This window comes from Panthera onca, chromosome C2 (assembly GCF_046562875.1).
Source record: "Panthera onca isolate mPanOnc1 chromosome C2, mPanOnc1 haplotype 2, whole genome shotgun sequence".
Taxonomy (NCBI): Eukaryota; Metazoa; Chordata; class Mammalia; order Carnivora; family Felidae; genus Panthera; species Panthera onca.
Window position 1 is genome coordinate 69897581 of NC_138347.1, and position 16486 is coordinate 69914066.

Sequence of the window (16486 nt, forward strand, 5' to 3'; positions counted from 1 at the left end):
TCATCCTCTACGTAAATAGATTAAAATATATATGAAATTTTCCAGGATTAAAGTTGCAGAAACAAAAGATAAGTATACATTTTTTTTTATTTTGGTAGATATTGTCAAATTGCCCTTTGAAAAGATTATATCTTCCATTTCCGTCAGTGAGTTTCCCACAGCATCATAATTATTTTTTATTTTAAAACCCCTGTGTGATTTCTAGTTTTTAATGTTTATTTATTCAGAGAGAGAGAGAGAGAGAAAGAGAGAGAGAGAGCAGGGGAGGGGTAGAGAGAGACAGAGAATCCCAAGCAGGCTCCACGCTGTCAGTGCAGAGCCTAATGCAGGGCTCGAACAAACTCACAAACCATGATCATGACCTGAGCAGAAATCAAGAGTCGGATGCTTAACCGACTGAGCTACTCAGGCACCCTAAAACTCTCTGTGTGATTTAAAAAAAACAAATTCCATTCTGGTGATGCTGGCTCATTAGAGCTTATATTCTCTGAGCCCAATCCAATTGTTTAATATATGAACTTGAAATTGGTATAGTCAGCCCTTCATTATTTATTCACACATAAAGGAACCATGGCATAGATATCCACAGAGGCAGATAATTCCCTGGTAATTCAATTCAGCTTTGAAATATATTGTGACTTTTTCCACATTGAATTTTCTTTCCTAATGATGTCTGCATTAGGAAACATTAACTCATAACTTTTAGCACAAAGTGCCTGCTGGTAGAAAAAGAAAGCCAAGAACTGGAAAGAAATTACTGTAGGATTCAAAATGTTTCCACTACATCTCCAGGATCATAGATGATATTTATTTCATTGTTTTTGGTATCTGTATTTACAAATTTTTTTAATGTTACCATGTATTCAGATTACTTGTATAAAAAATAGATTCATGGTGGCGGTTAAAATGAAAGTCCCAACACAAGTATAATATTTAATTTCTTTGCAACCTGAGAAATGTAAATCCGTAAGAGAAACAATATAATTTTAAGTAGCACTAATTAATCAATGAATATAAATTATAATGAAAACAGTTCTAATATATTTAAAACCACTCCTCACCATGTATCACTTCAAGAATGCAGAAGCCAAGTGTAAATAACGGAGAGCTTACGGGGTTGTGATGGCCGCAGCATAATCATCTGGGTGGGGAGGGAGGCAGTACAGAGATGTCTGATCCAGCCTTTCTCTCCCCTTACAGCATCTTCCTCAAAGAGCTGGAGAAGTATGAGCAGCTGCCTGAGGATGTGGGACACTGCTTTGTTACCTGGGTAACTGACCTGAAATGCTTCTTCTCCCACTGTGCCATCCTTTCCAGGAGGGTACATGGTGTCAGATGGCATACTGTTTGCTGCCTGACCTGAGGGCTAGTGTCACTGACATTCTAACACAGTGCCAGGGACTCTAGGGAGGGGGCACAAGTATATCTGAGAGGAATAGACCATCCCCAAGGAGCAGAGTCCTCCTTGGGAAAAGTCTTTAGACATTGTGTCCAAGCTCCACATTGAGTTCCCTAGGAACTTTCTAAAACTGAGACATCAGGAGAGTGGAACAGGATCACCACCCATGATAGAGGAGCCACTCCAGTTCTAACCATTGGTTTTGTTTTGTTTTGTTTTGTTTTGTTTTGTTTTGTTTTGTTTTGTTTTTACAGGATTAGGATTAGGGCAAAATTAGGCCTTCAGGAATCCATCAAACCATTGGTTACATTTTCTTCCTTCATAGAGAAAAACAGATTCCATAGGTATCCATCCCAGTTCTGACCTACAAAATTAGTGTCTAGTCATTTTCTTTCCTGGTGCTATTGTCATGGGCCAAGTAAATGGGCTAAATGTACCAGGTTCTAATTATATAAATGGGAACATTAGTCTCCATTAGCATCCACACCATGTTATTCTGAGCTCAGGTTCATGACGGGAATGCAAACATCTCCAGGGAAATCCACCTGTGATACTAAGTGCAACTAAACATGGAAATCCTTCCCTGGGGTCAGGAGTTCTATTTTATAATTATCTCATTATAATTTCCACTCAAAATCGGCTACTTTTCAAAGTGTATTCATGATTCAGAGATTTTATGCTCTCAACAACCTATGGAATAGGTAGGGCTATAGTTATGCCTTATATTTTATAGATGGAAACAATTTAGATGACCTAGGAGGTTGACTAGTCCACTGACATGTAATAAATAGCACAGCCAATTCCACAGCTCAAGACCTGAGTTGTTTTCTTTACATGAAACCTTAGTGTTTGCTTCCTGGCATACTCTCATTTCTTAAGGAAGTCTCAGACTTTGTGTTAATACATTTTCTACCTCTAAATACATGAGCCTGTGCACAGTTCACATTAATGCTGATCAACAATTTATGATCCCTTGCACAGCCAATGTAGAGGAAAAAAATAAGTGAAGGGATTTTTTTTCACATCTTGTTTCATACAATTTGTGGATCTGCCTAACAATCAGCCATAAGTAGGATTTATCATTATGTCCTAGGGCTGATAAATGCCTCCCAGGTAGTATATAAGCCCTAAAATTGGTCTCAGAAAACTTTTGATGATTGCATAAAATAGGCACATTTTTCCCAGAATTATCCCAAGGTGACTTTGTTAAGTCTCATAATCTTCACATATGAGGCTAGAAAGAGTTGTTTCAGTATACTGGAAGGCAGTGGTTATGACCAAGAAGCACGAAGTCAGCTTGCCTGGGCTCTACCACTTTCTAACTGTGGGAATTGAAAGTTACTTAACCAACCAGTGCCACAGTTTTCACATCTGTAAAATGGGGATGCTGCATAGTGTTCTCAGGAGGATCAGATGAGTTAATATATAAGAGAAGCTCTGAGAATAGTGCTGGCATGAATGAGACCTGCTATACTTAACACATATCTATCTGGGCTGCTGTCTCAGAAGAGGATATCCCAGGTGTTCTGTAGGCACCAACACTGGCAGCACTTCACAAATGGGAAAACTACTTAGTGGCCAACATATGCACACCTTTCCCAGTAGCAGGGACATGGAGTACTAACCCAGAGGGTATTAAGAGAAACAAGAAATGATTTTTTTGCCAAGCTACAAGGTTTTTGGCTTGAAGTTACAATTGGGTTAGGACTCATTGTTCATCCCTGTCCCCAGAGGGTCCCCTTGCTTTCCTTTCCCCCATCATTGCTTCTGGAAAATTGGAGATGATGGCATAGACACTTGGCATGGCCTACAAACTACCCCCAATGGAGACATTTGGGATACAATCAGGTCTTCCTCTGAGATCACACTTTATTTTCATTCTTTGAGTTTTGTTTTTAGAGAAAATGCTATCATTTTTCAAGATGGGAAGCACAATTGTAGGTAATCCAGAAAAGGGATGACGTCTAAACAGATTCTATCCAACTTCAAAATACGTTATGTGAATTGGGTTTTCAAAGTCTTTCTAGTACAGTCTAGTATTTCAGCAAGCTTTCTCCACCTGCAGAAAGGAGAAAAGTATCCCCAAGTTTGTTAGGGGAACACGGGCAGATAAGCCCAGAACATTTGCCACAGATAATCCTGTGCCACACAATATCTGAGAGCTTAACTACACAACCCCTGCTGGGTCCTTCAGGCACAGTCAACGGAAGGGAGCAGCTAACGGATGCTTACCTGTCATTGCCTTTGTTCTTTTCAGGCAGACAAATTTCAGATGTACGTCACCTACTGTAAAAACAAGCCTGATTCCAACCAGCTGATCCTGGAGCATGCAGGCACCTTCTTTGATGTAAGCCATGATTTTCCATTCTTGAGTCATTGATGAGTGGGTGGGTGGAAATGTTTCTCTACTTTGGGATAGTGGGTTTTTATCCTAAAGTCCTCTTTTTAATTTGGCCACCCAAACCTCTATCTCAGGAGTAAAGCATGGAGAAAAGCCAAAGCAGTGCTTGTCTTTTGTTTTACCCCATCCCATCTCAAGTGGTGTGGTTTTAGACAAGGAACATTGGTCCTTCATGCCTCAGCACGAAACTGGGCTGGCCACCATCTTGTGTGCAGAGACCGGCAGTATAACCCACACATTAAGATGTTTCACTTCTACTTCATACACAGCTCCCTCAAATGCAGGGCTTCTCAAAGTGTGGTCCTCAGAGCAGCCACATCAACATCACCTAAGAACTTGTTAGAAAGGCATATTTTGGACCACCTCCCCAGATCTGTTGAGTCAGAGTCTCCAGGGCTGAAGCCCAACAATCTGAGTTTTAAGAAGCCACTCAAGTTTGAGAGATACTACTCACATGCAATTATTTCAACCTTGACTACACATTTGAATCACCTGGGAAGTTTTGAAAATACTGATTCCTGGGTCCCACCCTTGTGATTCTGGTATGATTGGCTTGGGTTTGGCCTGGACTTTGAGAGTTATAGCACAGCCAGTGCTGATCACTTGGGCTGTAATGGAAGCCAAGCAAAGATGGCACTGATGTACCTTTTGTCTGGTCCCTTGCTTTAGAACAAGGATCCATCCCTGCTAGTGAATGATGGCATAAGTCTACATATTGCTGGGCCCAAAAGAGTGACCTGTTGGCTATAAAGTGAACAGCATCAAATGGGCCAATGTAGGATGTAAGGGAAGAACGAGGTGTGAAGAAATTGGGGGAGGGAAGTTCACTGAGAAAGAGACTGTAGCAGTGATGGCCATTATGGTAGTCCCATCAGAAGTGACAACAACTTGAAATACAGAACTTTTTAATGTTTGTTAGTCTGTGTTTCTGCCTACCCGCTTTCATTTCTCCCATGAATATTTGAGTATTTACTATGGAGAAGATGGTGTTCTAGGCACCTTCAGGAATACAGACATTTAAACATCATTCCCATATTCAAGTTTACAAAATGAACCTCTGAGCATCTTTCTAGACTGATGCTGCCAAAATAGAAATGATTCCACAAGTGTCTCATTGCTCTGTAAAGGAATGACCCTTGAATGGGAGAAAGCCAGGCAAGAAAAAACATACATGACTTTTTTAAATGAAGCGTTGATATGCAAATGGTCCTGAGTGTCCCAAACTGGAATTTTAAGGTTAGATTTGATAAAACAGAAAATTCAAGAAAAGTACTTCTTTAACTTGGTATCTGAATTTATTGGATATCATACTGGATGTTCTCCACCACTATTACCTCTGTTAATAATGTATTTTCTTTAACATGTTTCTGGTCGATTACTCATCAATAGTATGCAGAAGGGTGTTTGTGAAGTTTTAAATGCATTGTGTCCTGTCTTCCAGGTAGCATTTTTCTGAACATCCATGCCCTGTGCTCTGAGCATGCCTCAGACTCCCCCGCTTCCTCGTCTTTGCTCACAGTGCGCTCTCTGCCTTACCACTCTGTGTGTAAAATGCACCTGCACAGACACACACACACACACACGCACACACTGTCACTCTTCGGAATTCTTTCTATCCTTTAAAAGTCAAATGTGTCCTGCAGGAACCCTTCCCTTTCCCTATGCATGTGTTATACTTTGTATCTCTCTTATAGTGTTTATAACAATTTCCCTTATGGGGGTTATCAATGTACCTTTCTATTACACACACCTCCTCCCACCTATGAGCCCCTTGAGGTTGGCTGATGATTTGCTTGGTTTATTTTGTACACATCATAGTGTGCGGTGCTAATTGGCCTTTTCCTTTAGTCCTATGGTCATCATATTCCTGTTTCTAGCCAATTTCTAGATTTTGACTAGTCAGTTAGATAACCTCCAAATTTTACACCCTTCCCCCACCCTCCATTCCCAACATAGTGCCTGATGAGCCTCTACTTTAGTTGGGAAGACCACTGGAAGCCAGGAAAACCGTCCACTAGGTAGGAGTCCCTGGATCTCGGCATAGAGGTGGAGAGGGAGAACAGTAACCTCTCAGTAACCTCTCCTGATTGTTCCTAGAGCTTTCCAGAACCCGTATTATTTGTAGCTTTTTTTCCGTTTCATCAGAAAGGGTTCCCTAAGTTCTTCACTTAGAAAATATCTGCTTTAGGCCCTCATTCTATAAAAGAGATAAGCCCTTAAGAAAGGCTGTCTTTTAGTATCCATTATCGTAAAGAGTGCACAGAACATTGAAGTTCCAGAAAGGGGCACACCTTCACACGATCCAGAATTTTCTACTTCGGATGTGAGAGCTGTGAGGCTGTGGTGTTTGATGCTAAGCTGGTTAGCAAGCATGGTTCGGCGGACCTAGCCCCCGGAGGCAACACCTTCCTCCCTTCCTCACTGCCCCACATGCAGCCTTCCCAGAGCTGGCAGAGATGGACGGCTGTCAAAGGTGCCCTATTGCCGGTGCTCTCTTGCCAGAGCTGCCAAGTAAACAGACGATGTTCCTTTGCCCAGAGAGTCAGGCTGCCAGCTCTTTTGCCCATCACCCTCGGACAAGTCCAGCTAGAACTCCACACCTCTAGGGAAGAGGCACACGGGTGAGAAAGTTGCTACTTTCTGGGATAGCTGGCAGGAATGAGAAAATTGTTTTTTATTCCCTCTTCTTCCCCTTCCTCCATGGCCACATGACAAGTCCTCTCTCACATAACTTTAAAATGTTTCTTGGGCGCCTGGGTGGCTCAGTTGGGTAAGCATCCGACTTTGCTTCAGGTCATGATCTCATGGTTCATGAGTTCAAGCCCCACAGCAGGCTCTCTGCTGTCAGAGCAGAGCCTGCTTCAGATCCTCTGTCCCCCTCTCTCCACCTCTCCCCTGCTCAAACTCTCCCTCTCTCAAAAATGAATAACATTAAATTAATTAATGAATTGATTAATTAATTAATTAAATGTTTCTTGTATTCCTCCCAGTGCTTTGTTCTTACTGACCCTAGCCTAGGACAAGCCCGTGGTACACACCTACAGATATAGATGGATAGATAGATAGATAGACAGATAGATAGATAGATATAGCTATACATTATATGTATATTTAAAGTGAACACTTTAATGGTTTTAGTATATTCACAGATATGTGCAACCATCTCCACAGTCAATTTTAGAACATTTTCATCACCTCAAAAAGCAGCCCCACACCCTTTAGCCATCACCCCACCTTATCCTCCCACCTGTCCTTAGTGCTAAACAACCAATGGTACATTTTCTGTCTCTACAGATTCACCTATTCTGGACATTTCATAAAAATGGAATCATATAATATGTATTCTTTTGTGACTGACTTTTTTCACTTAGCATAATGCTTTCAAGGGTCCATCTATGTTATAGCATATATCAGGACTGCATTCCTCCTCATGGCCAAATAATATCCCATTGCATGGATATCTCACATTGTATATCTCCATTCATCAATTGATGGACATTTGGGTTGTATCCACTTTTTCACTATTATTAATAATACTGCTGTAAACAGTGTATATAAGTTTTTGTGTGGGAGTATGTTTTCATTTCTCTCAGGTATATACCTAGGAGTAGAATTGCTGGATCGCATGGTAACTCTGTGTTTACACGCTTGGGATTTTTCAACAACCTCCTAACTGGTTTCTCCATCTCTATTTCCCAACCTCCGCCCTGTAGGTTGTTATTAGGCTAAATATTGCTCTCTCTGAGACATTGCTTTCACCATGTTTTTCTCCTATTTAAGATCTACAGTACTTTTCCATTGAGAAGCTCACCACCAAATCCTAATTTTTTTTTTTTTTTTTTATCTAGCTCAACCCTATCAATGGCCTAAATATATCTTGCTTATCTGACTGTACTTTTCATTTTTTCCTGGACTCCAGGTGTACATCCTCTATACCATTCTGCATGGTCCTCATTATCATATAAATACCCAATGATTATTTCCTGTGCATTTTTTATATGCTTTCCATTTATAGAATGCCACTCGTCCAGCTTTGCACTTCCCCACCCCCACTTATCCTCTAAACCTCAGCTGAAGGCTTTATCTCTACTAAGCCATCCACCACTCCTGGGCCCAGCCACTGCTCTCTGTTCTCGCTGGGAATACCTTCCATCTCCTTTGTTGCTATTTATGTGTGTGAGTATTCTCAGCCACCTGGTGTGTAAGGTTCTTGAGGCAAGGGGACTACATGGACCCTTCACTAACCTTCACAGCACCTACACCTTGGGGCGTGGAAGGTCATTTTGGAGGCAGGATAGAGAATGGTGTAAAATGAGAGGCTAGAGGCCCAAACAGCAGCTGGAGGTCATGGGTGTAGCCTGGGCATGGATGGCGTGGAGAGGAAAGACTTGTCACTGGGGAAAACACAAGGAGAACAACTAAAAATGACTCCATGGCTATCAGCTCAAGAGACCTGAATGAGGGAGATGCCATTGATCACAATGAAGAAGTTGTAAAGAATACAGTGGTGATTCTGGGTTGGGATGGGTCTAATTTGAAGAGAGAAGGGATGGTAAAGGAGATATGCCCTCGTGCTGTTTTAAGGAGACTGAGGGAGAGGAAGACTCAGGAGCCATCGGCATAGAAATCCGAGCCCCACGCCCTTATTCTCATCGTCCCACTAGCCCCTTGTGATCACCTCCGCTCTGGGTTGATTTTTCCTTTCACTTTCTGCTTCACCACCTCTCCTTTACCCTTCTGTCTGCTGTTACCTCCTCAGTCTCATTTTCCACTTTTATCCTTCCCCATTTCTTTATAAGTTTCATTTCTGACACACAAATCTGCTTTCTCTCCCTAAAGCTCCTCCCCTTTCACCACCTCTCCTTTTCTCTGTGTATTCGTCTTGGTCTCTCTTGGTTCTCTCCCCATCAAAGAACGGTTCCTCATAATTTTCTACCCCTTTTCCTTTTGCTCTCTTCTCACCCCACCGACTTCCTCCCAAGATACACGCATGCACACACCCTTTTGTATGTCATGGTGCCTGTTTTCATCCCTGTAGGAGATACAGCAGCGGCACGGTCTGGCCAACTCCATCTCTTCCTACCTAATCAAGCCCGTCCAGAGGATCACCAAGTACCAGCTGCTCCTGAAGGTACTTCCCCTCCCCTCTGGGCACCTCCTCCTGCACTACTGATCAGGTCCAGGGAGCCCCAGCTTTGCCCAGGATGGGAAAGCTTCCATCTCAAGACCTTTCCTCCATCTAGAGAAAAACTTCAGAGGTGAACCCCCATTGGCTTTGCTGGCTCCCAGACTGCATGACCTATCCTGTGAAACTCTAGGTGTTTATTTGCTGGGGGACAGAGGAGAAATGAGAGCACGAACACGTTTTGACTGCTTTCATACCTGCCCACCACTGCACAGTTTGGAGCAGTTATGGCTGACACTTAGGGCCTCACTTGCTCTTCCCTCCTGGGACAGATTCCTCCTGGTGGTCCCTCCTACTGTCAGGGGTCAAGGGGACACTGCCAGTCAACATAGACAGTGGAGGCCCAGGGTGGCATCTACCATTGCCTTAATCTCTGTGTTTATCAAGACTATGAGGTTTTTGAGAGAAAACACTCGAAGAGTGCGTATTAAAACACAATGACGCTCTTGTGTCTGGAGGATCCCATATGTTAGGTAGGGGTTCTTTTGGAGCCAAGCAAACAGATTTGGATTTTCTCCAAAATATTTGCTTTGAAATTCAAATAATCAAATTATGTAAAATAGTAAGTAATGTGGGCTGCTTCTTCAGAGAAGGATACACCGACAGTCTGAAGATGTGACATTTCCCCCACAGAAAGCCTGGGAAATCGATATTATAAGCAGTTATATAACCCCTATGTATACTAATTCTCAAGGTGTAAGGGTAGAGTTTTCCCTGATTTGAATATTTGGCTGGTTGCTCCTCAAATGCAAAGGATAAAGGGATAGTGAGAGGCGTGTTGTAAGTAGTATAGCTCCAGAGAAAATCTGCTGAAATTCAACTCATGTTTAGAGATGCTTGCAGAATCCCACATATTCTAGCTTCACTAAACCTGAAAACCAGTCTAGTTTCACGTCTAGGTTTCTGGTCACACTGGAGGTGCCCACAGACAGCCACTAGGGTCTCCCTGCTTAGCACATGTGATTCCATGATGAGAAGAGCATGAGCCCCCATGGGGCACCATGAGCCCATGCCCTGGACCTCTTCCCCAGTGAGGGTCAGGTCAGGGACTAGAACCACCCTTTCCCTCCTGCCTCCGCCTTCAAACCTTCTCTTTCCTCGTCTCCAAGAAGAGACATTTTGGGCTTCTGCTTCCAGGCACTCAAGTCATCCAGCCCTGCAGAAATGGCTTAGAGAGTTACAACATGGCATCATGCCCTTGGCCTTTGTTGAGAACTCATGTGAGAAGTAACAATGTGCAGAACATCTTGGCTGTTTTGGCAGAATTGCTTTTGAAGATGTCATCTTTGTTTTTTAAAGTTCTTTATATAAAGACTCACAGAAATTCTCATAAGATCTCAGAGAGTAGGGTGTGGGGGTTCTCTCATAAATAATTGGTGTACTCTCTACCTTTAAATCACAAGAGCTTTTAGCTCCTTCTTTGCCTTTGACTATCAGACAATTAGCATTGAGTCCTGTTACGACTACTGTATTGTTACTGGTTTCTCCTTAGCCCAGATTTCTGTGTGTAATGATCCTCTCCTTCCCTATCCCATTTAACGCTTGGCCCTTTAAAATGATTTTTCTTGTACCGGAGGATTTTTTAAAATTCATGTTTGTGGTTATTAAATTTAAGCATCTCAAAGCTTTTCAGAAATTGGTGGGGTTGTGAATTAAAAAGTAAAACAAAACAAAACAGAAACTTGCCCATCCACACTTGCCAATGCCTCAAATCGAGTAAGATCCAGTTCAGGGCTCCTGGGTGGCTCAGTCAGTTAAGCGGTTAAGCGTCTGGCTTCGGCTTAGGTCATGATCTCACGGCTTGCCTGCCTCATGACTTTGAGCCCCATGTCCGGCTTTGTGCTGACAGCTCAGAGCCTGGAGCCTGCTTCAGATTCTGTGTTTCCCTCTCTGCCCCTCCCCACTCGTGCTCTGTCTCTTTCCTTCAAAATATAAATAAACAATTAAAAAATTTTTTTAAAACGTAAGATCCAGTTCTAAGAGAAATATAGCTTTTCAGCTCTCCCTTTTAATCCCACAGGGCTGAAGTTCCCCGGATAATTATGTGACACAGATAAGAGAGGAAAGTGGAGGATGGACAGGCTGCCCTGTGTTTTGCTTTAGGTGATGGGTGGGTGGGCTCTGGGCCCTTCACTCTGTAACTGGATGTTTTAAGAAGAGATGACTGTGCAGGTAACTGAGAAGGGAAAAAAAAAAAATGAAGTAGTGGGAATTTGTGGAAAATCTGTAAAAAAGATTTACCAAGGTAATTTTGACCTCTTATAAATGCATTGGTAGCAGAGTACTGCGGAGTAAAAGCTCAGTTTGCTGAGCTCTTACTATAAATAAACAATATGGGATTTATTTTCTCATTAAAGACAGTTTTATTCCAAATAAACTGATATTTAATTATCAGTATCCTCTGGGATTCCTCACTTTGGGTGTTGCATGAAAGTCAAAACTATCTGTCAGTTAGTGTTCAATATTCTCCATGTAAATCTGCTACAGATGTCCTTTGAAGTCTAAATTAAATTGGAGCTTTCTCTTTAATAACAAGTATAGCAAGGATCCAAGGAGAATTTATGGGCTTTGGTGGTTGATTGATGGACTTGCCACACTGCTTTGGGGGGTTAAACCATTTGGAATTTTCTATTGCACACTGAAGCATATATTTCTTATTTGTCTCTTGTGCTTCTGCCTGGAAATTCCTTTGAGGATGTATGGGAAACAAGGTCAGGAGAGTTAAAATTAGGAAAGGGTTGGGGAGAGTCAGAGAACTTCAGGTTGGCAGAAGTAAGTGCAACTTTCTGAACAGTGATGCCATTATACCGACTGGAACCAAGGACCGAGCTGAGAACTGATCACTTCTGCCTCCCCAACATGCTCGAGGCAGTTCACCTCTCCTTTGGGCACTCAAAGCTCCCTTCTTCATATGGGATTGTATCCAAGATGACACAAAGGATTGGACTTTCGTGTCAGATGCTCACTAATCAGATATCTTACCAAGTATAAAGCTTTTACTAATAATTTCAAGGATACAAATAATCCCAAGGAAGAGATAATGCAGAGAGAAGTCCAGAACCATCAACAGCTCTAAGCCCTTTCTTGGAGCATCAGGATATGCTGTGGCCCAGACTAACACACAGACTTTCTAAATGGTATATCTTGTATAATATCATTTACCCTGAAGAGAGCCATTTTGTTTATGAAACATACTATTTACTTAGATAGTTGCATAGCATATGTGATATCTTACAGGGAGCCATGCCCCTAAAGCCATAGATTCCAGGTTTGTTTACTGTAAGAAGTCCTAGAGAAACCAGATATATCCTACTAAAAGCATTCCATAGATAAGGACTCTCCTGCTAGGTACTACCATTAGCCAGGAAGTCTGACATGTTTACAGGGTTTGATCTGGTCAACTTCTTTCTTTCCTGGAAGTGCATCTCTACCCCATCCACCCATCCTCTGCCTTCACCAGCCCCTACAGAAGGAGAGGGTATGGATTGCAGATCTGTTGCTTAACTGTTTTGTTCCCAGTGTCAAAACGAACAAAATACAATAACCCTCATAGGAAAAATGAATGCCAATATTCCTCTGGTTTGGGCAAAATCACTCCAAATGGCCCTTAGAATTTTTAAGATAGTTGAAGATTATTTTTTCTCCATCAACCAGATACTATATGTCTTTATGGAGATAATAGTGACCTAGTCTTCAATGAGGAAGTAAGAGAGGGCATGCTCTGAGAAGCCTCAGCGTGGTGGACGTCATGGGGGAGATAGGGTTGGCATGGTGGGTAGATTCTAGATTTAAGATTTAAAAAGAACTAGTCCAGAATCCCATATACTTGTCCCAAGGTATGAACTCCTGATTTATATGATCTAAAAATATGTTATAACTCTGAAATGCTATAAACCTATAATGTCTATGAGCCCGGGTTGCTCCCAGTATGGTGGGAAGTCAGCATTTAGGGAGAAGAGGTACATAAATAAATGTGGTGCCAGAAGTAGATGTCTGTTGCTAAGTCTAGGGAAAAAATATAGTGGTAGAATCCTTTGGAGATAACTCTCCATCCCACCCCACTTTTCTTATAGCTTAGAGGAAACCATTCCAGAGAACGAAGTTGGTCTGTAATCACCTTGATGGGTTAGGTGGTGGGAGGGTGGGAAAGCTGGGGCAAATGGCTCTAATTGTGTCTGGACTTTTTCCCCAGGAACTTTTAACTTGCTGCGAAGAAGGGAAGGGAGAGCTCAAGGATGGCCTGGAGGTGATGCTCAGTGTCCCAAAGAAAGCCAATGATGCCATGCATGTCAGCATGCTGGAAGGTAGCTGTCTTCCCAGCCTCCCTGGGGGGCCTCCTGCTTTCCTAAGACTAGGGAGCTTGTGTTGTGGGAAGGAAGTGGCATGATGTCAGGCAATGGGCAAGGCTGGAAGAGAGGAGAAATGGCAAGTTGCTACATAGGTTCTCAGGAGGTGTGAGAGGAGCTCCACAGGGGCCAACTCGATCAATACCTGCCTCCAGGTAGAATCAGACCTCAGCTGTTTTGGATGTGTGGATAACTCACTGCATGGGAAGTAGTCCAGGACAGGCCATCATCCTTACTATAAATGTGCCAGAACCCTGACCCACAGCAGTCCTGTTCATCTGCAATAGCATCTGCATCGCATTTGTCATCAGAATGAGTAGAAGTCCTGCATGCATGTGGACATACATCCAAGGTCTCCAGCCTTATGTTCTTCTTTTTCTTCTATTGTAATAAAATATACATAACATAAAATTTACCATTCTAACTATTTTTAAGCACACAGTTCAGTGGCATTGGGTATGTTCACATTGGTGAGCAACCATCCTTACGGCCTTCCTAGCAGGTGAGAAAAGTCCAGCCAGACAGACCTGATAGGACTTCACCAATGTACATTTAGTCCACTGGAACCATGGTCTTGGGGCCCAGAAACCTGGTAGAGTGAGACTCCAATAAAATGCCCTTAACACCACAGAACAGAGGAGCAGAGCAGTTGCACTGGGGCGGAAGTTGTCGGATGAGTTCAGACTCCACATTCCAGTCTGGCCTGGAAAACAGATGTTAAGGGGGATCAGTGTACTCTGTTGTAAATATGCAGAGCTGTAGGCTGTTTTTTCTCCTCTGGACTCCATCTCTCACCATCACCTTCCCTCCCACTTCCCCCACCTCTAATCTTGGTCTGGTCTCACTACTTCCTGGGCCACTCTTATAGCTTCCTATATTTCTTCATATAGCAGAGCCCTGGTTACCTTCTCCAGACTGAGCACTAACCATCTGAACATATTCCTGTTGCCACAGTTCTCTGCCCCCTTTTCTGTTTGCACTCCATCCCCATCCCCAGCCCTGGGTGTCCTCGTCTGTTAGCACCCTTCTCCTCCAGCCTGTCCCTGACCTGTATTCTGGATCCAGTTACTCCAAGTATGTGGAACAGTAGCAGCAACACCTGGGAGCTTGTCAAAAGAGCAAATTCCTGGGCTCCACCCCACAGCTGCCGAATCCCAGTATTCTAGGGGCAGGAGTGGGCAGGAATCTGTGTTTTGACAAGCTCTGCAGGTGATTCTCAAGCACACTAAGTTTCAGAACCCCTGTTGAAATTTAAAGTGGAATAAATATAGCTGTTAAAGGCTTGTGCACCACATTGGACAGGAGCCATCAAAGGGAAGAGTCCTGGGAATGGACTGTAAGAAATACAGCAATGACAAATAAAGTGGAGTCGAGGGCACTCCAGCAGACAGTCCTCAACCCCAGTCAGAGCTCGGAGCCCAAGTCTGTGGGGAGCTGTAGAGGAAGAAGGTGATACGGGGTTTGCCCTTGCAGGAGGTCCCAGGCTTTTGAGAAGACACCACTGATACTGGTTATGTGTAGGAGACCGGTGCAGAAAGGGAGATCTGATTACAGTTCCCTAGAGCTATCTACTCAAGTATTTAGGAGTGTCAGGAATCAGAGAAAGCGATGTGGGAACGGAATGCTCACAGTCAGGGAGACCTTTCCAAGAGGGGAGTGGACCATGGCACCCAGATGGGGTGCTACAGAAACTCCACAGGGTGGAAACGGGTGTCTTTCAGGGTTCGACGAGAACCTGGATGTGCAGGGGGAGCTGATTCTCCAGGATGCCTTTCAAGTGTGGGACCCAAAGTCACTGATCCGGAAGGGGCGAGAGCGGCACTTGTTCCTCTTTGAGATCTCCTTGGTTTTTAGCAAGGAGATCAAAGACTCTTCAGGACACACGAAATATGTTTACAAGAACAAGCTACTGGTAGGTGGGGCAGGTGGGGCAAGACAAGTCTCCCTGTTGTCATAGAGCCTTTGGGCAGGAAGGGCTCTTGAACACTCAGCTCATCTCTCCCCTGGTGCCACACCAAAACCATCCTGGACAAATGAAAATGCCTCCTATTTGGAAAGCTGCCCCCTCGACTCCCACTTCTGCATTTTAGAGTCCATCGTTCTTCTTGATGTCTGCTTTTAGCGCCTCCCTCTTCACCTTCCCTCCCTGCAACCTGCTAATCAGGCAGGTGCTTGTAGATCCTTTCAGCCTGGGTAGAGGAACAAAGCTTCCAGTCTGTTGAAGTTTGATTGACAGAAGCCCCTCCCTCGGTCCTCTCCTCTTTGTCACCTTTCCCTTCCCACCCCAGCCCTAAGTTTCCCACTGCCCTCCCCTTCCCCGCCTCTCACAGGCATTTCCTGTCTACAGACCTCAGAGCTGGGTGTGACGGAGCACGTAGAAGGTGATCCCTGCAAATTCGCCTTGTGGTCTGGGCGCACCCCTTCCTCAGACAATAAAACAGTGCTGAAAGTAAGTATTGCTCTCCACTGGGGCTGGGTGCAGTGGTGAGGGTTGAGGGTGGCAGGAGGAAGGCAGGGGGCTGGGGCACATGATTCCTGAAAGGTGGGGCCTGGAGACTCCACTGGGAAGGGCAGTATCACATGGGTATCCAAAAGCAAGTTCTATCATGGACGTAGACTTGAAATCTCAAAGATCCGTGGTCCCCTAAGTCGATCCCCTCAAGCGCATGAAGAGGGAGGGATGCAGGGAGTAGCTGCTGTGCTTCCTCAGCAGGGCCCACTTAGATATGTTCTGTCCACGTGTCCCCTTCAAGGGCAAGGACAACTGACCATTTGACAAAAGGTACCTTGATTTGATCCATGTTCGTTCAATACTTTTTCCTGAACACCTACATAGAAGGTATTCTGCTCAGTGCTGCTTGTAACTACAAATGAGAGATGGACCTTGTCCTCTGGAAACTTACATTCCAGAAGCTCTCATAAATCACACTAGCATGGGAATTATGTTGATTGAAAGGAGTACTAAGAAAGGGCCTTTCTCCAAATGAGGGCCTTAAGGAGTCGTTCTAACTTTCCAGAGCGCACACAGCCTGGGAATATGCTCGTGGTAGCGTACATCTAACCAAGAAGGGGTCCTGCGGATGGGGCACCCACCAGTCAGTTGCTTATCAGTGGGTGGCTATCACCAAGGAAAAGATGGTCCAACCCTGACAAAT

At 43.8% G+C, this 16486-nt stretch overlaps 1 protein-coding gene across 7 annotated transcripts in view; it reads left to right on the forward strand.

Moving 5' to 3' along the window:
* KALRN (kalirin RhoGEF kinase) overlaps positions 1-16486 on the forward strand; it is a 668576-nt gene that overhangs the window by 433921 nt on the left and 218169 nt on the right. For all 7 annotated transcript variants that reach the window (XM_060639748.3, XM_060639750.3, XM_060639747.3 and 4 more), the window contains exons 26-31: positions 1201-1270; positions 3657-3746; positions 8839-8931; positions 13178-13289; positions 15053-15243; positions 15679-15780. In XM_060639748.3, coding sequence (XP_060495731.1) covers positions 1201-1270; positions 3657-3746; positions 8839-8931; positions 13178-13289; positions 15053-15243; positions 15679-15780 — 658 coding nt within the window. The remainder of the gene's footprint in view (positions 1-1200; positions 1271-3656; positions 3747-8838; positions 8932-13177; positions 13290-15052; positions 15244-15678; positions 15781-16486) is intronic.